This window comes from Canis lupus, chromosome 6, assembly GCF_048164855.1.
Source record: "Canis lupus baileyi chromosome 6, mCanLup2.hap1, whole genome shotgun sequence".
NCBI lineage: Eukaryota > Metazoa > Chordata > Mammalia > Carnivora > Canidae > Canis > Canis lupus.
In genome coordinates this window covers 68,024,823-68,048,903 of record NC_132843.1, presented here as the reverse complement: position 1 = coordinate 68,048,903, position 24,081 = coordinate 68,024,823, and the positions used below count along the sequence as shown (strand labels likewise).

The 24,081-nt window shown below is 36.4% G+C and overlaps 2 protein-coding genes across 6 annotated transcripts in view; both read right to left on the bottom strand.

Moving 5' to 3' along the window:
- LOC140635831 (torsin-1A-interacting protein 2-like) overlaps positions 1–24,081 on the bottom strand; it is a 41,440-nt gene that overhangs the window by 6,411 nt on the left and 10,948 nt on the right. For 3 of the 5 annotated variants that reach the window (XM_072831050.1, XM_072831051.1, XM_072831049.1), the window contains exons 2-4: positions 5,504–5,672; positions 2,757–3,272; positions 373–474 (exon numbers count right to left, since the gene is read on the bottom strand). In XM_072831050.1, coding sequence (XP_072687151.1) covers positions 373–474; positions 2,757–3,272; positions 5,504–5,528 — 643 coding nt within the window. In that variant the 5' untranslated portion in view covers positions 5,529–5,672. Of the gene's footprint in view, positions 1–372; positions 475–2,756; positions 3,273–5,503; positions 5,673–15,690; positions 15,830–16,646; positions 16,757–24,081 lie in introns of those variants that run through there. The other 2 variants (XM_072831048.1, XM_072831047.1) reach the window with 2 other exon arrangements.
- LOC140635832 (torsin-1A-interacting protein 2) lies at positions 13,430–15,697 on the bottom strand. The gene has a single exon (XM_072831052.1). The coding sequence runs from the start codon at positions 15,211–15,213 to the stop codon at positions 14,818–14,820; it is 396 nt and encodes a 131-aa protein (XP_072687153.1). The 5' UTR covers positions 15,214–15,697; the 3' UTR covers positions 13,430–14,817.

The following is a 24,081-nucleotide window of genomic DNA, read 5'->3' as shown; positions in this document are numbered from 1 at the left end:
ATACGTGGAATTTAAGAAACAAGACAAATGAGGAAGAGAGAAAAAAGAGACAAACCAAGATCATCATAGACTCTTAATTACAGAGAACAAATTGATGGTACCAGAAGGGAGGGGGCAGGAAGCTGGTTGAAACAGGTGACGGGGATTAAGGAGTGCACTTGTGATGAGCACAGGGTGATGTATGGAATTGCTGAATCACTATATTGCACAGCTGAAACTAATATAACACGGTGTATTAACTCTACTGGAATTAAAACCATACAATACAAAACAATGTTAAAACTGCTTAAATCTGCTAGTTTTCTAGGTGCTTTCTCTGAGGATTTCTGAATGTAAATCAACATTAAAAAATAAGACCAATTTTGTTCTCACCATAACTCAAAAACTTCTTTGTATTCATCTTTCTTACGGTATCCAGTGCATTCTCTTTGTTTTCTTCCAATTCTTGTGTTTCTTGCTGATGACTTTCAGCCTCTGGGAGGCAAAGGAACATTATTTTTAGACAATACACTAATGGGGTATCATATACTTTAAACCTCTTACCAAAGACTTACTAGACTGAGAGGATTTCTATACTTTGTAAAAATCTTCTTATACAAAGCTAACTTTTTTCCTGTCTTTTCCTTAAGGCTATTACTTTTATTCTACCTAGAAGAATAAAATGAAGTAGTGAAATTCATGTAAGATTACTGTTGCTACATTCACTATTTCCCACTGGCCCTTACATCAAGGACAAAGCAACAAGCATCCTAATATTGCAGCCAAACCTATCTACAATGTGTCTTGACAATGTACAAAATTAAAAAGGGACTAAAGAAGTGTTAGCTAGGGGTACCTGGCTGGCTCAGTCAGTAGAGCATGCAACTCTTGAACTCAGGGTCATGAGTTCAAGCCCTATACTTGGCATAGAGCTTACTTCAAATAAATAAATGAAAGCTATTTAAAAAATAAAGCACACATAATAAAGTGTTTTTTAAAAAAAAAAAAAAAGAAGAATTAGCTGTACGCTAGACTCAACATCATAAGGCAAAGACACTCTAATTCCAGGGTTCAAGTTATGTGACTCCTCAAGACCCCAAGTATACAAATAGCAGAGACTCTCAGTTTAGAGATAAGAGAGATTACTGTACAGTTACAAAACAGCTTACAAAAGCAAGTTTGAACCTCTTAGTGAAGGAAGTATAAAAAGCAAGGAATACCAAGTTAAGAAAACTTATGAACTACATAAAAATGTAGGTAGGGTGAGACATCAATCTTAAAAAATGTGTGAGTGAAAAGGAGGGTACTCTAAGTCACTCTATAGTCAAGGTGTGTGCTTACTGGAAAAATAACTCAAAATGGTATACGCTATTAACATAAAGAAGATCATCTCCATCTATAAAAGATTGTGTATTTAGTCATATCACACCCCTCAAAAATAGGAATTTAAACTATCATATCACAGAATATGAAAGGATCTTTAATATCACCCACTGTGGCTCCACCTTACCTATCATTGGCAAAAGGTCCAGGGTCATTAAGGGCTTTGCCCAAGGTCACATAAAGAGATGTGGCTAAACTGAGATTAGAACAAGGTTTCTCATCTGCTAGATCAGCATTCCATTAAGTTACTGCCCACAGCTTGCACTTTTAAAACTGTATTTTCTTCCTCTATTTAGTGAATCTGCATACTGGTAAAAATATGATAGAATAGTCCATACAAATCACATTCATTCATTTATATAACAACTATTCATAAAATTGCTTCTCTATGCCAGGTGCCACAGAAACACAATGAATGACAGAGACATAGTCATTGCTTTCAATGAAGTTAGACTATTCTAATGATTAGTGAATGAAACATATATTTGAGATCAGTCACTGATTTATAGCAAAACAGGAACTTCCAGCCCTTAGTCAAGACCCTGATGGACAGAAAGTGTTAGATTTTATATCCCTTTGCACTTGGCAAATAGGCATTTAGAATGAGTTCTTCCAAGTACTTATAAAATACAAACCCATACATGCAATTATAGACAGAGTTCGGAGAGACCAGCTAGTTATCTCTTATCCAACTTTTTCATTCTATAAATAGGAAACTGAAGTAACAGAAGTTAAGACACTTGCCTAAGGTCACCCAAGTTAGCAAGTGGTAGGGCCACAACTAGAATCCATGTCTCTTTTGAGTTCCAGTTAAGGACTTAACCACTATAACTATTATCTTCATAAGGGAAGATAGGATGCTTATTCACCTTAATAGACAAGTGGGGAAAATCATGTAAAGAGAAATTAACTGATTCGCTTAAAGTCCTATAAAATATGACTGAGTTAAAGGCACTGGACCACTGATACTGGTTTTTAAATATACCCATCTCTAGATTTATGTGGCATTTAGTTTTCAAAAGGAAAAAATATTTTTAAAATGTTAAGTAAAAATATGCTCCAAACAAAGAAAAAGCCAGAAGTGAAGTTTTAAAAAGTCATGCACCTCCTCCTTTTTAAAATTGTACATTACTACAAACAATAAGTAAATCCAAATATTGTTTAAAAATGTGTTGGAAAAAAATAATGTGTTGGAAGCTACCTAAGTGGTGTAATGTGCTAGTCTAGCAGATGAAAAACCTCACTCTAATCTCAGCTGAGTCATCTCTCTTTAAGTGACCTTGGGCAAGGCCCAAAGGCCTTGATCCTATGAAAAGAAATTCTCTGAAAAGAAGGACCCTGACCTATGCTTGTAATAGAGCAATACAAAACAGAAGTCCAATGGGCTCTCTCACCTGGTGCCAGCAGTCGCCTCCTCACTGTACTCTGGCTCTCCGGTGCTGCAGGGGAAAAAGCAGGGCTCTGGGTACCCTGAGGGTCTATGGCAGGTGGCTCCTGTGACACTCCAGGTCCGCTGTTCACTTCCTCAGGCAGGGCTGCAGAGCTGCTCCAGAAGAGTGCATCTTCTCTTCCTACCTTGTCATTTGGAGAACAGGTGGGTTCTAGATCCAAGGGTTTTTCATTTGGACTTTCCGAAGAGAGTTGATGTTCTTCTTCATCCTGAAAACTCTGGTTGTTCTCATGTTCTGTTTTATCCTTTGGATAGTTCTCATAATTTGTTTCATCTGGACTTTCTGATTGATCATCTGTGTCTGTACTTCCTGGACCTACTGTTTCTACCTCTTGGTGAACTTTGTTAAGATCAGAGGCAAGGTCAGGGGTATGAGCTTCTTTGGTGGTAGTTGCTGGGACTGTGATCTCCTGTGCCTGAGAACTTATTGGCGGGTCATTTTTCAAATCCTTTTGAGAGACTATTGAGATAAAAATTAATAATCTTTATTGAAAAAAATCCCAATTCTTTTTGTATTTTAACAAGATCCCTGATTAATAATAAGTAATATGTGTATAGATTTTTATGGTTTATAAGGCACTCTTCTTAAACATTATTTCTCTTGGTTTTCAGTAAAGCTGATTAAGACAAATTTATGTGTTAATAAATTTAACAAATAATACTAATTTACAACTACTTCGAATGACAGAACCAATTTTTGATTGTATTAAATATATCCTCTTCCCTAATAAAATAATGAATCTAGGCAGTAATTGTCAACAGCAACTAAAACCGCTATAAAAAAGCTGGTGAGAAATTTTATAATGAATCAATCAGATTGATAAAACTGTTGAACTGATCAATTGTAACATCACAGAAAGAGGGAAAAACCAGACATTATTAACCTCCCAATTCAATGCAATGGGAAGTACATTATACCACCTATGAAGTATTCTTGCCAAACAACTGGTCAATCTGATCAAGATTCTAGAGCTATCAGTTTCCATGAACTATATAGAGGAATACATTAAATCATGCCTCAGACATATAATTGGTAAAACCTAGAATGTGAGAAATTCAAAGGGACAAGAGACTTTGGTTCCTTAATAACAGCAAAAAATAAAAACTAATGGCAATGAAAAGAAAAAAAAAGAGAATACGTTCCAACGTATTAAGAGAAACTTAAAGACATCAAATATATCAACAAAATTCAATGTGTGACCACACTGTTTAGATCTAATGTTGAACAAATTGTTGAAATATTTATGAGATAATCAGAGAATTTGAATGCCAGATATATACTACGGAATTACTGTTCATCTTTTAAGTACAATATATTGGGATAATTTTTTAAAACATCCTTTTAGAGACAAGTATCACATATTTATGGCTAAATTACATGTCTGGAATTTTCTTCAATTCAAGATTATGGGTGAAAGAAGGGAGACTATGGATGAAACAATATGTTGACAGCAGATGAAGCCATTTTATGGGTACATGAGATTCATTTCATTTCCTTCTATACTATCATGAATGTTTGACATTTTCTGTAATAAAGCTTTAAAAGAGAGCAACCTAAAAGATCAATCAAATGCAGTGAGTGAGTGGCCCACTATAAAGAAAAAAACAAGCAAAACCCTAACTGTGGAGGAAAAAAACATTAGGGAGGACAAAAAAGATTTGAGACAAGTGGAAAAATGTGCATTCTGATTAAATATAATATTAAAAAAACAGTATTAATATTTTTTCAGGTGTGATGCTATTTGGTTACTTAAAAAAAATATCTATCTTTAAGAGATGTAAACTAAAGTATCTAACAAGAAAATGATTTAATGCTTTCTTGCCTGCCTGGGATATTTAAATGCAAATCCAAGGCATTAAATCTAACTTTCAATTATAACCTATGTTATGAAGTCACTATACTGTACACTTGAAACTAGTATTACATTGTATTTTAATGAACTAGAATTTAAATAAAAACTCTAAAAAAAAGGAATTAGATGTTGAGTACGTGGGAATTCATTATAGTGCTCTCCTATATATTTTAAAATATCCTTAAATATAAGGTTTAAGTAAATATGCCCTCTTCTGAAATATATACTTCCTATTCTGCCTATTTTATATCTATCTCCTACATATATACACAAGATGAAAAATTTAAATTTCAGGGGCAGCCCAGGTGGCTCAATGGTTTAGCACCACCGTCAGCTCACGGCATGATCCTGGAGACTTGGGATCGAGTCCCACATCAGGCTCCCTGCATGGGGCCTGCTTCTCCCTCTGCCTGTGTCTATGCCTCTCTTTCTGTGTCTCTTATGAATAAATACTTTAAAAAAAAAAAGAAAAATTTAAATTTCATTTTTCCCTATAATTCAAAGATCTCTAAATAGATGGCACATTAGTTTTTTTGATTTTTAAAAATATAGCTCTAAAAATTGGTCCCTAAGATGCATATATTTTTTTAATACTACAGGTATTAATACTACTGGAGTCTCTAAAACATTAATCTTCCTTACAATTCGAATCTCACATAATGGTGGACTTCAGTAAATACAAAAGAGTAAGAATAATCATAACAAACTAATCAATTAAGCTAGCTTCTTTTTTACTTCCAAACTTCAAGCTTCTGTCATTTGAATTCTTCTCTTAGCACAGCTCTAGATTCCTACAGCACAAATATGGAAAAATCCGTGCTGTACAGACTAGTCTTACCCTCTGCAGGATCCCTGTCAGCCATGTTTGTGGTCTAGCTCTTCAGACTTTGGGGTACTTTTTGTTAGTGTCTGGTTTTTCTTGTGAAGAGGTCTTGTTTTCTTCTTGTCCCAAGTCCCAACAGACTCATGCTTCCCGCGGACCCAGGAAATAAGGCATATATACGTGACTAAAATAAAATGAAAAAAAAATTAAATGATTTTTTAATTCATTCATGGAAGAAATGCCAATTTCAGGTTCATTTACTCAATCTATTTAGTTTGAGTAATAGTTCCTGTTTGAAACTTTTCTAGTGAAAAAGAAATGTTTTCTGGCTTTGGTGAGGATCTTCAAATCCTTGACTACAAATAGAAAAAAGTCTTCAGATTATTAATCTTGCATGGATGCCATAATCTAATACATTCCATTGTGTTGAAAGGATGGAAAATGCCAAATGACCAGAATCTTAAAGACGACGTCTTTGAAAATGGAATAAAAAGTAACCCAAGAGTAAAAATTTAAGTCATTGCTCAATTAATTACTACAGATTTCCTTTATGTCAATTTCTGTCCCATATAAATCTCTCATCCTACCAGCAGCTTCCACTTATCATGACTAAGTAACAATGAACAGGGAGTATAGTACATCTACAAACTAAGGTAGCTGCCTTGGTATCAGGAGAAGGAAACACACATTTGGAGTTTCATCACTGCCGTCTTACTGTGGTTTCCTGTATTCTTTCTAGATGTCTTCAAGGCCTTTCCATGTAGTGTTCAAAAAAGACTAATGTACAAATTATTATGAACTACATACAAAAGGAATCAAAGTCAGAGGCAATTAATAATAAAACATTCTATCATTTTACATATAGTTAAATCATATTTTTTGTCAGGAACAATAATACCTAAAGTTACTTAACTTTCCTTATCTGTAAAAATGATTGAGGACTGCTATGAGTATTAAATATAAAAGTATTATGTGAAAGAGGTTTGGAAAGGGTCATTTTTGATAGCCTCATTGAGAGGCTAGCCAACTAACTTTGTCTTTTTCATAGCACTCTTCTGGAAAATTTAATTTTACAAGTTAAAAATTTTAATCCCAAATGCCAGGCTTAATGCCTAATGTAAAGGAAGAACTCCCTATTTAAATTTAAAAGAATATGAGTAAATAAACGTATGTATGAATGTATAGAGTGGTGCCAATTATAAATGTGAAGAGAAGTTAAAAACAGGGCTCCTTCTGATGGTATGAACATTCAGGAACAGGTCTAAGATTTGGAGAGTTTCTGGTCACTCTTTTATCTTCTTCAATCTCCTGAGAATGGACTTCCAACACTCCTTTGCATTACCATATGTTCCAATGAGGGTTTCTCTCCTATCCTAGTTTATGATAGAAAATTAAAAAGTCCCCAGTCTTTTTCAGATCTCTTAATACAATCTTTTTCTGCCAGCCAAAACCAAGAAAACAATAGGTACAACTTTCCTATGCACCAGTGACAAAAATTTTAGAAAGCAAGGGTACTATTCATAATAACTATAAGGAATCTCATAATAAAAACTAAAATGTACCTGGTAATAAATCTAACAACAGATATGCAACAACTTTAGAGTGGGGTGAATTTTATGGTATGTAAATAATACCTCAGTAAAGCTGTATTTTTTGAAAAAAAGAACTTTAGGAAGAAAAGAATAAAACTTTATTGAAGGATTTTTAAAAAGACCTAAGTAGGGGATCCCTGGGTGGCTCAGCAGTTTAGCGCCTGCCTTTGGCCTAGGGCATGATCCTGGGGTCCCGGGATCGAGTCCCACATAGGGCTTCCTGCATGGAGCCTGCTTCTCCCTCTGCCTGTGTCTCTGCCTCTCTCTTTCTCTCTCCCTGTCTCTCATGAATAAATAAATAAAATCTCTAAAAAAAAAAATAAAAATAAAAATGAATTAAAAAGACCTAAGTAGAGATACATGTCATGTGCAGAGACAGTAAGACTCTAAACCACTGATGTCAATTCTCTCCACATTAATGTATAGATTCATTGTAAACTGAAACAAAATTGCAAGAGAATTTTTTTTATTGTTGTAGGTTTCTTAGAGAATGGACAAGCTAACCCTAAAATTCACAAAGAGCAGTAAAGGATTAAAAGAGTTAAGATAATTCTAAAGGAAAAATAAAAATACAATTCTGAAGGACAGGAGCTATCTTTGCCAGATATATTAAAACTTATTATAAACTTATAGTAAATAAAAACAATAGGGCAATGGTGCAAGAACAAAATATACAGAAAGAGAGCCAGGAAATATATGCACACACATATAAAGGAAACCAGCTAAGTGACCAAAGGGCAAGAATGGATTAATGAGTGGTTTGAGGACAGGTGACAATTCAAATGGAGAAAAAATCAGATTTCTACCTGCCACCTGACACAAAAATCAATTCCAGATTAAAGACCTAAGTGTAAAGAGCAAAACTTTCAATTTTTAGAAGAACATATTAAGTATCTTTACAATCTCAAAGTTTTCTTAAATAACATACAAAATACACAAACCATAAGGGGAAAATTTGACAAATGTGATCACATTTTTTAAATGTTAATTTCTATAAAAATCAAAGTTAAAACTGACTAAAAAAATATCAACACATATAATCAGCAAGGGATTAATATCCAAAATACATAAAGACTCCCCAAACCAGTAAGAGGCAGTTAATACCATGAAAAAGTGGGCAAAGGAGTTTAAGAGTTCTAACAAACTATGAAAACAAAGAGGAAACCTAATGGTCTAATGAATCAATAAGAAGAATGGTCAATGAAATGCAAAACAAATTAATGATGACATACAATAGCATTTTACAACCACTGATTGGCAAAAATTTGTAAGTCAGGCAATACCAACTGTTGGTGAGAATTTGGATATACAGAGTTCTTAAGCCCCAACAGCAATAAGGTAAACTGTTACTACAACTTTGTAAAGCAATACAGCAATATCTGGTGAAGTTAAGATATTCATGTTCTACAAATTGTCAATGGTACATTTACATATATATGCCTTAGAGAAACTTTCCCTCCAGCACCCACCGATGTTTGTGGCAGCATTGTTTAAAATGAGGAAAAAATGAGAAAACCACCTAAATGTCAGTTAATAAGGAAGTGGATTTTTTAAAGTTGTGGCATATTCTTACCATGTAATATATATGGCAACTAAATGAATTACATATCTCAAAAATCTGTAAAAGGACAATATTAGAAATTTTATATACAATTTAAGAAACAAAGTTATACTATAGTGATTCAAAAGAAGTGAAAATGGCATAAATATGAACTACTGATAAAAACCACAACATCAATAGATCTAAAAAGGGTAAGTGAAAAAAGTCACACATAGAGGACCATGCTAAATGATCCCATATATATGAAGTTCTAGAATAGGCAAATAGTTATTTGTGGTCTATGGTGACAGAAAACATCAGTGGTTCCTGGGGGAAGGAGTACGTACTGGAAATGGTCATGAGGAAGCCTTTTAGGGTTAGGAAAGTATTTCATACCTTTATTGAGGTGGTGGTTACATCTTAAACTTAAAATCAAACTTAAAATCTGTACATTTTATTGCAGATAGAATATCCTCAATAAACTTTATTTCCAACAAATAGAACTGAATGCTTTCAAAAATTATTACTTGCTAACTAGGTAGGATGCAGCCAATAAACACTGCAAAAGGAATCATCACAGATAATTTCTATCATCTTCCAAATGTTCAGTATACACCTTTCTTGTCATGAGGCACACATTCCTGTAGCCCATTTCATTCAGGCCTTTTGTAACACATCCCTGTTCATAGCTGAAATGGTATTCCCTCAAGGCTACTAGGAAGAAGTGATATAAACACGGAGGTTCTTGACACATCCTCACAAGAAGTCACTTGGTGGGGTAGCTGAGAGATCTTGAGGCCACTATTCCCGAAGCAGGTCAACCTTTTGAGCAGTGTCCAATCCACATGAGGAAATGTGTACATTAGGAGCCTCTGGATTGCTTAATGGAAGTGAGGTAGAGCCTCATCCTGATGGAAAATGGGAATGCTGGAGAGTTTTTTGCAGCTGTAGGAAAACCATTCCATAATCTTGTCCAAAGAAAGGTTACCTCTGATGGTATCTTTTGTAAAAAAAGGTTCTGATGAAGACCCATGTGCTTCAGGAGACACAAAAGACATTTACTTTCAGCAAATCCCTTGAAGTTTAATTGTGAAATGTTCGTTTTCAGTGCCCCATATAGGAGCTTATGATTCATTTTGCCACTTAAGTAAAACACAGACTCATATCACTGGTAGCTATTTGTATTTCCCTGTGACTCTGAAACCTGTAGAAAGACTCATTATTTTCCTTTAACAATCTCCATATGAGGGCTTTAAACAAGTTAAAGCAATAGTTTTATTCTTCCTTTACAGAGAATGCACCAGGCAGTATGCTGAGGGATGCCTTCCTCATTTTCCATATCCTGGGATTTCTCTAGAGACACAAATTTGCCTCCCTAACTTCCTCTGTCAAGGTGATTGCTTTGTGCTCTTTTAAGATGTATCCTTTCTGTTCCTTCTCACTGTACCAATGACCACGCTTTGACAACTTGGTATGTGTGCTCACTGACTGGTACATTGCCTGACCTTTGCATGGCAGCAATACAACCAAGGTTAGCAGACTCCAACATACAAAATTAAGTGTCATAAGGGGGAATTCTACAAATCAGTGAATATTACATCTTTATGTGTGTTACTGATATGTTACTGGGTGATAAAATTTTGAAAGCAGTTAATTCTTTATTGCTTTGCACCATTGTTTATATACATATAAAATAGGGCAGCCCCGGTGGTGCAGCGGTTTAGCGCCGCCTGCAGCAAGGGCGTGATCCTGGAGACCCTGGATCGAGTCCCACATGTCAGGCTCTCTGCATGGAGCCTGCCTCTCTCTCTCTCTGTGTGTGTCTATGAATAAAATCTTTTTAAAAAATATTATAAAATAAAAAATTAAACACATGAACAGAAAGGATACACATTGACTTCCATCTGGTGCTTGCTTTTGCTAATGGAAGGACAGGAGTAGAATAAGGACAAGTATCTTAAAAATACAAACTGAGGCAAATGTAGCAAAATGTTAATGTATTTTAGATCTAGGTGCCTGGTAAATGTTATTTTTGGACTATTCTATATGTTTGGTGTAAACTATTTTAAATGAGTACTAAAATATATCAGCCTCTGTGAGGAAGAGTAAGAATCAAAAGGCAAGGCCTGTAATGCTAATTTGTTGAGCTCACGAACAATAAATTTGTCATAGAGGCATGCTTCAACCAAAGCCTCCCATGCATTTGTCACAACCAGCTGGGAAGAGACAGAACAAGAAAAAGCTGCCCCTAAGAACAAAATCAGGGCTGGATGAGCAGTAGGCCTTTAATCAACCTCTACTCATCCTGAAAACCTCTGGTCCTACCATGGGGACCAGGTAGGAGGGAGGGAAGAGGATGGAGACCTAGAAGACGTGGGGAAGACGGAAGAGGCAGGGATCAGGAAGCACTGGAATCAGCAACATTAAGTGGTAAATTTTTTTTAAGGATTATTTTAGAGAGAGGGAGAGTGAGAACAAGCATGAACATGAGTGGGGAAAGGGTAGGGGGGAAAAGAGAGAGAGAGAGAGAGAATCCCAACGTGGAGCTTGATCTCATGACTCCAGGATCATGACCCAAGCCCAAAACCAAAAGTTGGGACACTTAACTGACTGAGCCACCCAGGTGCCACTAAGTGGTAAATTTAAAAAAAAAAAAAAAAGGGAGTTTAGCAGCTAAGAAGGACAAAAGACAATCAGTCAATCCAGTATCAGGCAACTGAGATATAAATGCCATCGTGACAAATGTATGGAGGTCAGGGCCCAATTAAGTACATACATCTTTTTTCTATTTTTAAACATTTTTATTTTAGTGAATGGTGTCGTTGTAGGCTCTAGAGATAAAAAGTAGATACTCTGGCCCTCAAACAATTTATAATTCTGCTGTAGAAACAACATACAAAGTGTACACCATAAAAATAATAGCTAACATTTATTGAGCGCCTTGTTTATGCCAAGCAGCATCCAAAGCACTTTATGTATTAACTCATTTATCTTCACAAGTCTTATGATGACTGGACCATTAATATTCTTAGTATTTTACAGACAAGGAAACTGACATACACAGAGGTTAAGAATCTTATCCGAAAACACACTAGTAAAGGCAGAGTCAGGATCTGAACTCAATCTGACTGTGGCATCCAAGCTTTTAACCATGACACTAAAAAAAGAAAAAAGCCTGTAATAAACATATTGCAAAGTGCCCTGAATCTAGTTCTGAATTGTAACTCTGGTACGTATAACCTCATTGAATCTACACGTATCCTTCAACTTTTCTCAAACTGCTTATTTTGGTTTTCTGGAAAGTCTCAGGTAATATAATAAATTACAAGTAACCTCTGGACAGACAGAGGTTAAAATGCCCAAAGTCATTTTCCAGAATTCAAAGCAAACACAGGTCAGCTGGCTGCAAGGCCATTATTTATTCTGTACAATAAGCAGTTTTCAAGTTGTGTTCTCAGGATTCCATGGAGAATCAAAGGCTGTCAGGAAAGACAAAAGATACAGAAGGGGTATGGCTCATCTCACTCTCACAGATATGTGTATCATGCTGATTGCCACATACTCTTTGGATTCCATGGAATTCTTCTTTGCCGGCCTGCTTGCCTGGGCTTCTTTCTCCTCCTATCACTTAGAGATGAGTCAGTCACCCCCAACCCAAGGTTAGCCTTCTCTCTAATAGATTATTTCCTTCCCAGGTTACCTCAGCACGTCTCTTAACCTTTCACTCCCCAGTCAGCCATAAAATAACCCAAAATGGTTATAAAAGTCACTTTTAAAATGGCCACCTATATATAAATAATAGTATCAATTCTATGACATATGGAAGATTAACATGACTCACATAATCTAAAATAGTGGATAACCCTCCAAATCATTTGTTATGAGACCTAATTTTAGGAATATATTTGTAGTTTAAAGTTCAATATCATAATTATGAATTGGAGCATAGAATATTTTAAGCCAAGTCAAGTCATATAAAAAGACCTAAGCTGAAGAGCTACAAAGTTCTCTAAATTTTCTTCCTTGCTCAACTTTATGAACTCTGTCACATGAGGTCATTTCTGAGAGTTGACCATGTAACAGGTGTGTGATAATATAAGGCAAAGTATTCTTAATGTAATACTTAATATTTTTTATTCCTCTCTTGCCCACATACTCACACATAGCTTATAATGACACCACACAGAACTACAACAGTCCTAATTATTTTAATGAGAAAAATGTGACTTGAGTTATAATCTGAAATAACCACAGTGACCTACCTGCATGTCTGACATGTAACCTCTTTATGTTACCAACTACAATAACTATCACTACCCTGCAGTATGAGTACTCATTTCCCATCCTTTTAAGTCAGAGAACTAACACCATGGAGGTGCTGCGACTGTACTTCTCAAAGTAGCCACGAACAACTTGTGTAAGGATTTCCTGCGCCACTATCTACAAATGCAGATTCCCAGGCTTTAAGGATTTAAAGGAATCACAATTTCTGTAAGATCAAGAAATTTGCATATTTTGACAAGCTCATCCAGGTACTGATTTGGATATCAACAGTACAAATCCATTTACTTTTTCTTTACTACTTAAAGGAGAGACTGGTTAAAACAATCTTTGGTTAAAACAGTTTGCTGATACTTAAAATTACACATGCAGAGTGTTTATCAGTATGTGTTTGAAAAAACTTAGGGACTAATAATATTGATCAAAAGCAGTACCTCTAAATAAATTTTCACTTTTTAGAAAGAGCTTTAGGATAGTAAAGGAGTTCTTAACCAAGGATTAATGATAAACTAACTAGTCTTCACTCAATTTAGCAGTCCACACAGTTTATTCAGCAATGTAACAGAAGAGAACTTCCATTGTGATAGACATAAGGCAGATACAGGGTATATTTCTAGAGTACATCCTTTACACAGACAAACAAATAACTTTAGGTTTCACATCATGTGGCAGGCATGATTTGTTGCATACCAACAGCCATTTATTCCACCCTTCCTAAAAGAGCCCTATTTTATTAGGGTAGCCAATGTGCCCTACCCAGGCACTGCTAACCCCACTCCCAAAGGAGTTCTCAGGCTTGTGAACCAGTACTTCTAATGAGATGTAAGAAGAAATCTCTGAGGGACTTTTGAGACAGACTTTTTCCCAAATAAAAGACAGACTTGAAAAGGAAAAGCTTTTGCTTCCTACTTCCAGCGTTTGATTGGGAATGAAATGTCTGGAACAGCAATAGCCACGCTCTACTCACTGAGCAAACAACTATAAGCACAGAAGCCACCATGATAAGGATCCCAGAAGGAAAAACAGAAAGAGCCTGGGACCTTAGGAGCATTGCTGAGCTACTACACAAGCACTGAATTATCTTGTATCTTAAGTGGAATTTAAAAATTGTTCAGTGGCCTCTGAAATGCTTTTAACAGATGTTAGTTCTAAGTTTCTCCTATACTCTAGTTCTATGATTCTCATCAACAAGTGAAGGGGAGAATGCAATCAATGTCTAGCAAGACATTCTTAGTTTTCAGAAAGATGCTTCCTCTAGATTGTTCATAGTATCTATGAGTCAAGCTTGAAAACTCCTTTGTCACCTATCTCACAGTACAAGTACTTTTATATTTCCAGGGGAGGACATTCTAAGTTCAGTCACCACGAAGACAGGATAGCCTTTGCTTATGCAGAGCCAAGTAAGTAAAGATAGTGGCATTTCTGCATGTTTGTGTATCCTGTGTAGGTGTTACCACTGGTTAAAATGTAAGAGATGGAATTTATAACAATGTAATTTCTTATTAAAATATCTAGCTCTCTTACTGGAATAATCTATAATCCAGCTACAAGAATGCTTTCCCACAGAAGTTATCACTGAAATATCATTATGGTACACAAAGTATAGGGCCTCTCCTCCAGGACTATCCTGTCATATGTCTGTAATAAGGCTGTGGGGCTTTTTAGGATGGGTAAGCTAGTTCCAAAACATAGGGAACATGGATTAGACTGGTTCTAGATGAACAGTCTGGCTGGAATACTGATTAAATTCATGCTGAACAAAATATGTGTAGACGATGGGAGCAGATCCAACACTTTAAGCAATTCCCCAAGGTAGTGACAGTCTAAATCAGATTTAGAAAGGAGTCATTTTTCCATTCTTCCTTGGGCTACTAGTACCAACTCTAGAGTGTCCATGATTTTGACTATTTAAGAAGTTATTTGTTTTGGCCAAGTTTTTTATTCAAGGTTTTGTCTGTTCTGGTCAAGATTAACTGCAATGCAGGGTTAAAGCCAGCTACTCTAGAGTCATGTATCCTTTTTCGAACCAGTGGAGGACCCAGAAGGAATGGGTGGCAAGCTTTTTCAAAGGTCCATCTAGTAAGATTTTGGGGAGCCCACTCAAGTGGGAAAGACCAAGGAAGAACAAGGCTTCTATTAGCAGGATTATCAGGGTAACACTCAGGGCAATAATCAGCTCTGTTAATACGGTCCAAGAATACTTGGTAACATTCATTTTCAACAAGTTCAGTTTGGTACAACCAATGGCCTAGTTCTAAACTAGGGAACCACTGTTGTCCACAGTCCGGGCAATGTGAATTATCTGAGAACATCTGGCCCTAGAGAGATAACACAGAAAGCAATGTAACAGTAAAAGGCAACAATGACAAAGAGAGATACCCAAATAACCAGGCCTATTACAGGTCTGGGTTAGCAATTTCTCAGTCCAACCAACAATACTTGGTGACCGGAGTTAAATGTGGCTTGCACCTCCGTGCAATTCTTCGTTGTCTATTGCAACTCAGTCTCTGAACTCAGGGACCAATCCAGTCTATAATGTTATCAGTCACTTACTAGCAGCACAGAGCTCAGAACAGCTCCTTCAAATCCCAGCTTCTCAAGAAAAGATAAGGCTCTAGTCTAAATTGGTTATGTTTTCTTGTGTGTTATCAGCTGGTGGTGTCATGCAGAGGCACTTAGCTTACTCTGCTTTGCTGGTAAGTTATTATGTCTGCTTGGTGAAACAGAGGAGCTGGTGGGTCCAATAGGTCTTTTGTGGGCGCTGGCACTTGCCGTTGTAATACACGTACCCAAGTCTTAAGGCCTTGGTACTTTACAGCGACGTAGGGGGTCAGGAAAACCTGGTAGAGTCTTCTTGAGCGTGGATCCAATGAAGTCTTTCTTGGGAGGACCTTAATCAGGACCCAGTCACAAAGAAGTAGCTGATGCTGAGTTGGTTGAAGGGTCTGGGAATGCTTCACATACCTGTAAATGATAAAACTTCAGACGACTCACATGGGCTTTGAGTTGCTCACAGTATTATTAGAGACATGCATTTGGAAATCATTTGGGCCAGTCAAGGTGGATGAGAACTGTCTTATAGGTTTCTCTATGACAATTTCAAATGGGCTCACACTAATTTATCCATTGAGAATTATTCTTATGCTTATTTTGGGCACTAGGAAGGGTTTTAATTCACTTAAGATTCATACTAGTTTAATATTTTTAGGATTATATTTCCTTTTTCTAACTCCTTTTGCACTTTAGTAATAATACAGTCTATATAATTATGTTTAATTAGTAAAAATTTTGAGATTGTGTATCTTTTCTGTGAAATGGGTACCACATATGGTATTCCTGTAATGTGTGCAATAACGTTAACAACAGTGATGATTTTTCTATAATAGACTTCAATTTAACCAGGAAAATGCTTACAAAATCATCAGGAAACATTCTTGATAGCTAACTCTAGGAAGTTGGGAGAAAATCCTTTTTAAGGCTGAAAAAGAAACGAAGGGGCATCTCTCATTACCTACATCTATCTTTATAGGTTTATGAACATTATATATTTAAGAAGGCAAGTAAGGTATACAGTCTTGAACAACAGTTATGAGTAATTCTTAGAAAATCAGTTGGAATTCGCAGATACTATCACCATTTTTATACTCCTTCAGGACACTGAATAAATAAAGTGATGTACTAGAATGTATGGAACAACTATATAACCACTTAGGGAGTGGTTAACATATCAGAATACAACATATACCTTGCTTTTCTCCAGTGTTCTTTTTGTGCGTTCTGAGGCTTGATCCTGTGAGAGCACGTAGAGACACTGGGGAAGGCGTGAGTGCTAAAACTGTATAAAGATTTGGCCTGAAAAGCAGAGGAGTGACAGCCTTAGTTGTGGTCAGCCAAAGCATTTTCCTTACAGACTATCAACAGTAGCTATGATTCTCAGATTTTAAAATGACAAGTTTAAAAGGCAATCAAGAGCCTCTAACAGTGCTGCAACTACTATGTTGAGGTGATGATGAATTCTGGATGAGGTGAGACAGGGTCAGTGTGGATACACTGAAGTATTTTTTGAGGTTAGGTAACAATGTACCAGTGCAGGCTACCAACTCAGCTCCTCAGGCAGTTAACAGAAGGTACCCCAGGGTTCCTGACTCAATAACCTTTATAGTGACAACACAGGGCATAACAGATTTCCCTGTGGGTCCACTGGTAAGAGTCATTGGAGTAAAAGTTTCAGTTGTTGAATTGGGAAATCTTGCATTTTAGTACATAGACAATATGTACTAAATATGATGAATAAAACCCACATAACCGTGGAGTTCAACATAAAAGTTAGTAGTAAAGTTATATAGCTAAGTCTAACATTGAAAAGATAAACAGGGATGCCTGGGTGGCTCAGAGGTTGAGCATCTGCCTTTAGCTCAGGGCATGACATTGACAGGCTCCCGCCTGCTTCTCCCTCTGCCTGTGTCTCTGCCTCTCTGTGTGTCTCTCATGAATAAATAAATAAATCTTAAAAAAAAAGAAAAGATAAACAATTTTGGATTTTTAGAGTAAGAGGGGAAATCACAAGATAATATTTCACATCCACCAGACTGGCAAAAATTAACAAGTTTGACAAATGGGGCCGTACATACTCTAGGCAAAACCACTCCTCCCCCAGGATTCCATTATCTCCAATGGCCGTCTCAAGAGGGAGCCCTAAAGCTCCAAATACTCAAAATAAATCCACTCTTTCCCCAACCTTCATTTCTCCAACATGGACAGTCAACAAAACTTTAGAGCTCCAAGTATTCCTGAACTAAGAGAACTCTGGTGTTCCTTATGTTTCAGACAAGACAGCCCTTCCCCTGGTCCCCTAAACCACTATCAGCAAGAGTCAAAAGAGGACCCCCAAGCGCTAAGTGCTCAGAATAAGATTACTTAACACCAGACTCCTTGTCCATTTCTTGGTCTTAATCACTAATAGATGAGTGAAGAGGGCCTCCTGAAAATGTGCTGACAAGATTCTCAAATTCCACTCCCTCCCCCACTTACAGCTTCACTATAATTATAGCTTGAAAGCATCAGAACCAACCAATCTCATCATACCTGTACCTCTGTTTATCTTGACCACTAAAACGAAGCCCAAGGATTCCTGGTTGTACTTCATCCCTTTAATTTCTAATTCCCATATGGATCCAAGAGCAGCCGAGGTAACATCCCCTTCTCCTTGCCTTATATTTTCCATTTTGATCTATTCAATATCTTAGCAATTTGTCTCTACTAAAATATACATATACACTCTTTGAGACCAGGACATTTTGTTTATTTACTGCTGTAACATGCCCAATAAACAGAAATAGTAAGAACAAAAAAGTAACTTGATTCTTTATACAGTAAGAGCATAAATTAGTATAACCACTTTTGGAATTAATTTGGCATTGCCTAGTAAAGCTAAAGACATGCATTTTCTATAACTCAGTAATTCCACTCCCTAGAAAATGTGCACATTTGTGTTTAAACATATGAATGAAAATATTCATGGTAGTACTACGTGCAGTAACAGCTAAAATGGTCATGAATGGTAAAATGGATAAATAAATGGAGGTACAGGCATACCTTGTTTCACTGCACTTTCCTTTACCGTGCTGCTCAAATACTGCATTTTTATCAGTACCATTTTTCCAACAGCATTTGCTCACCTTGTGTCTCTGTGTTACATTTTGTTAATTCTCATAACATTTCAAACTTTGCCATTATTAATTATATTTGTTATGGTAATCTATGATCAGTGATCTTTGATGTTACGACGTATTATTTAAGGGGTCAGAAACCATACCAATATAAGACTGTGAATAAAAGTAGTTCGGACTGCTCCACTGACTGGCTGTTCCCTCATCTCTTTCCCTATTGAAATTAAGCCAGTTAAAAACCCTACAATGGCCCCTAAATGTCCAAGAGATAGGAAGAGTTGCATGTCTCTCACTTTAAATCAAAAACTAGAAATTAGGACACCTGAGCGGCTCAGTCCATTAAGACTCTGTCTTCAGCTCAGGTCATCATTCCAGGGTCCTGGATCGAACCCCACCCACATCATGCTCCTGCCCCACAGGGAGCCTGCTTCTCTCTCTGTCCCTCTTTCCACTTGTTCCCTCTCCTCTCTCTCTCTCAAATAAATAAAATCTTTAAAAAAAAAAAAGCTAGAAATGATTAAGCTAAGTACGAAAGGCATGTCCAAAGCTCAAAGGCTAAAAACAAGGCCTCTTGTACCAACCAGCAGAGTTGTGAAGGAAAAGTTCTCGAGGGAAATTAAAAATGCCATTCCAGTCAACACACAAATGATAATAAAGTGAAACAGCCTTATTGCTGATATGGAGAAAGTTTAAAAGGTCTGGAATGAAGATCAAACCAGCCACAACCTAGCCTAATCCAGAGCAAAATCTTCACTCTCTGGAATTCTATGCAGGCTGAGAGATATGAAGAAGCTGCAGAAGAAAAGTCTGAAGCTAGCAAAGGTTGGCTCCTGAGGTTTAGGGAAAGAAGCTGCAAAGTGAATCAGCAAGTGCCGGTGTAGAAGCTGCAGCAAGAAATCCAGGAGATCTAGCTAACTTACTAAATGAAGGTAATTACACTAACAATAGATTTGCAATGTAGATTAAAGCAGCCTTCTACTGGAGTAATGCCATCTGGGACTTTCAGAGCTAGAGAAATCAATGCCTGGCAGACTCTTTACAGGCTACTGTAGCGGTGACTTTAAAGAGAAGGCTTTTTTAACCATTCCAAAAATTCTCGGGCCCTTAAGAATGATGCTAAATCTACTCTGCCTATGCTCTATAAATGGAACAAAGCCTGGATGACACCACATCTGTTTACAACATGGTTTACTGAATATTTTAAGCCCACTGTTGAGACCTACCATCCAGGAAGAGGTTTCTTTCAAAATATTACTGCTCATTAATAATGCATCTATCTGGTCACCCAAGAGCTCTGAGGGAGATAAATGTTGCTTTTGTGCCTGCTAACACAATGTCCATTCTGCAGCCCATGAATCAAGGAGTAATTTAGATTTCCAAGTCTTATTATTTCAGAAATATGGCTATACCTGCTATAGAGAATGATTCCTCTGATGGACTTGGACAAAAGTAAACTGAAAACGTTCTGGAAATGATTCACCATTTTAGATGCCATTGAGAACATTCCTGATTCACAGGAAGAGGCTGATATCAACATTAACAAGATTCTGGAAGAAACTGATTCCAATCCTCATAGAATACTGACGGGATCAAGATTTCATTGGAGGAAGTAAACTACAGATGTGGTGGAAATCGCAAGACAATCAGAATTAGGAGTAAAGCCTAAAGATGTGAGTGAATATAACTTTAATTGCATAATAGAACTTTAATGAATGAAGAGTTGGTTCTTACGGATGAGTAGTTTCTTGAGATGGAATCTATTCCTGGTGAAGATGCTATGAAGATTGTTGAAATGATAACAAAAAATTACAGTATTACATACATACACTTTGTTGAAAAAGCAGTGACAGGGCTTAAGACGACTGACTCCAATTTTACTCACAGAACTGTGGGTAAAATGCTATCAAACGCCATCACATGCTACAAAGAAATCATTCACGAAAGGGCCAACTGATACAGCACACTTCACTAATGTCTTATTTTAGGAAATTGCCACAGCCATCCCAGCCTTCAGCAACCACCACCCTGAACAGTCAGCAGCCATCAACACCGAGCTAAGACGTCCCCACCAGTAAAAAGAATATACTCACTAAAAACTCAAATGGTTAGGATTTTTTAACAATAAATTATTTTTTAATGTATGTACATTTTTAAAAAACATAATACTAATTTCATAATTAATGTACTACAGTATAGCATAAACACAACTTTTATATGCACTGGAAACCAAAAAATTGACTTGATTCCCTTTACTGAGATACCTGCTTTTACTGTAGTGGTGGGGAAAAAAACCTATCTCCAAAGTATGCCTGTACTGCTGTACAATGGAATACTGCACATACAGACACAGATGAAGCTCAAGAATATTAAACTAAAAAAAATAAAAACTAGCAGAACACCCCCTACACACACACACACACACACACACTTACAGGGTTTCCATTTATGTAAAGCTTCAATATGTTATTTAGAAATAAATATTCAATAAAACTAAAAAACATCTTTACCTTTTTTTTTTTTAATATTTTTTCTATTTTTTTTTTTTAATTTTTTTTTTAAATTTATTTATGATAGAGAGAGAGAGAGGCAGAGACACAGGCAGAGGGAGAAGCAGGCTCCATGCACCGGGAGCCCGACGTGGGATTCGATCCCGGGTCTCCAGGATCATGCCCTGGGCCAAAGGCAGGTGCCAAACCGCTGCGCCACGCAGGGATCCCCATCTTTACCTTTGATGGGAGAGGAAGGCGCTAGGATTGGGGAGGGCATACAAAGCATTTCGAAGAATAATATTTTGGGGGGATGGGGTAATTGGGTGATAGACATTAAGGAGGGCATGTGATATAATGAGCACCGTGTATTATAGAAGACTGAAGACCACTGAACTCAACTTCTGAAGCTAATATTACACTATATGTTAATTGAATTTAAATTTTAAAAATTAAAAATAAAAGATAGTATTTTTTTTTAGCTCAGTGGAGGTACAAGGTTCACTGTACACAGAATCTATATTCAATGTTATAATTTTTAAAAAGAGTAGAGTAGAAGTAGCAATGGGCTAGAAATGGCCTTCAGCTCAGGCCATGATCCCAAGGTCCTGGCATTGAGCCCCGCATTGGGCTCCCTGCTCAGTGGGGAGGCTGCTTCTCCCACTGCTGCTTCTCTCTGCGTGTGTGTGTGTGTGTGTGTGTGTGTGTGTAAAAATAAATAAAAGAAAATAAAGAGAAAAGAAAAGAGAAGAAAAAGAAAAAGAAAAAGAAAAAGAAAAAGAAAAAGAAAAAGAAAAAAAGAAATTTTGATTTTAGCAAAACCAAAATTTCACATTGTGGACAAGAAGAGCAGCAGCAGTTACTTTGCCCAGAGAGTGACTAATACATGGAGGAAAAAAGAGGCCTACAGAAGGATAAAGACCTTTGTTTTCTCGTAAAATTGTTAGCAACTATCTCTTCATAGAAATAAAAGAAGCCTACCTAATGCTGGTATGAAAAAGAAAGTTTATCTATACATATTCCCATAAAGGCATGCATCTATGTGCAAGGATTTTCATATGGTGCCTTTGTGCTAAATTAGAAAAAGGAACCCTTCCTCCAAGTCAGTTGTAGGCCAGAGAACCTCACTTGCCCAGGTATTCCATAGTAATTCTTGTCTGTGAGATAATAATGCTTACTAATAATAACTACCAAGTACCACTATCTGTTCTAAGCACTTTACCTGTATTAACTCACATAATCCTTAAAACGATCAATTTTATAGCTTAGGAAACAGAGGTTGAGCAACTCGCAAAGGTCACACAGGTCACTGCAGACAAATCAGTATCTGAATCCAGGTAGACTGGTTCCCAGAGTTTATACTCCTAGCAACTATAAGATACTGCCTCTTTGAGGCAGCAACAGTTAAGCTTTGGAGAGCCCCTCCACAAGCTGTTTGCTACTCTTCAAGGGTGTGTATGTACTGAGGTGGGGGTGCAGAAAATCCCCTACAATTTTTCACTTCCACACAAAAAGATCTAGGATGGGTTGAGGAAGTCCTGAACTCCCTGAAATTACATCAGAATTTTTTATGTACATACGTGTTTTTTCTGGAAAGAGAATAGATACTTTTAGACTCCCAAAGGAATCTGAAGTAATTCAAAACCATTAGGTTTTTAATGGTTCCTAATAATTTTACTACTACATGCTATTTTTATTCCAGCACACCCCTCCCTCCTCAGATCTTATTTTGGAAGGATATCTAAACAACCAGCATTCTTCCAATAATTTCATTTTGTCACATTTCTTTTTACTAATCAGATGTCTGCCAATAAAGCTTCTAACAAAGTTGATAATGATTGTTAGCAGCTCTGGTTTAGAAATTTTCAGTATTTTAAATTACAGATGAATATTCAAAATACTTCTATTATAAAGTTGGAAAAGATTTAGATATTCTGGATTATTTCCTTCCTGAACTCCATTGTTAGCTTAAATTAAAAGCAGTTGATTTAAAGTAAATATATGATTACTATTAGGCTTGTAAAAATGCTGAAAATACCTTGAGAATCACTGTTTCTCTACTGATTATTAAACGTAATTGTTCAAGTTACTGAGGAAACCAACCATGTACTAGGCCCAATGCCAAGTACTATGAATACATAGAGAAAAATCTTATAAGACTTCCAGATGTCCAGGGAATCCAGACTGGAAACAATGCTTTGGGGTAAAGGCTAAAGGCTTTCAGATGGATATTAAAAGACTGCAATGTAGAGTTCATATGAAATTCTGGAAGGCCCATAGAAGTAGCAAGGTTTTCAAATCTTTTAACCAGCAATAATGGGTAAAAGCCAAAGTTTAAAGAGTTTCTCTACTGCACAAATGGCTATACAAAAGGAAAACACCAAAACAAAAACAAAACAAAAGGAAAACACCAATCAGGTTTTTGTGTGTGTGTGTAAGAAATACAGTAAACTTAAGACTTTTCCTGAGACTTCATTAGGAGAAAATTTAGAAAACAGCACTTTAACTGCAAATGAAAATGCAACTCTAATTCACTGAAATTTGTATCTACTAATAATGGCAGTTTAATACACACTAAATTACCCTCTCTAAATATTGATTCTATTTCATTCTTGGTTATTTCCTGAATGAGTGTTAGTAAGCGAGCTCAAATCTGCCTTTGAGAGACAAAAATTCTCTTGTTCTTTATATAGTAGGATAATGTAAGTCTCAAGACTGAGTAGGATTGGGGTGACTTCTCCAAGCAAACATATCCCTTAGAATTCAGTCTCAGCTAACTCCTCATATGACATATAAAATCAAAAGACAGATACACAGAAAATATATAAATGCTTTAAACCCTGAGTTCACATTTTAAATATTTTCTTCCATGGAGTATTACATTCTAAGGCTAACCAATAATCAAAAATGTCAATTTTTGGTATAAGACAGTTTCTCTGATAAGTTTCATACACAAAGTCAAAACTTTCATGTTTCATATTTTTAACTAGCTTGGAATTTATATGACAGAAGATTAAGGAATGTG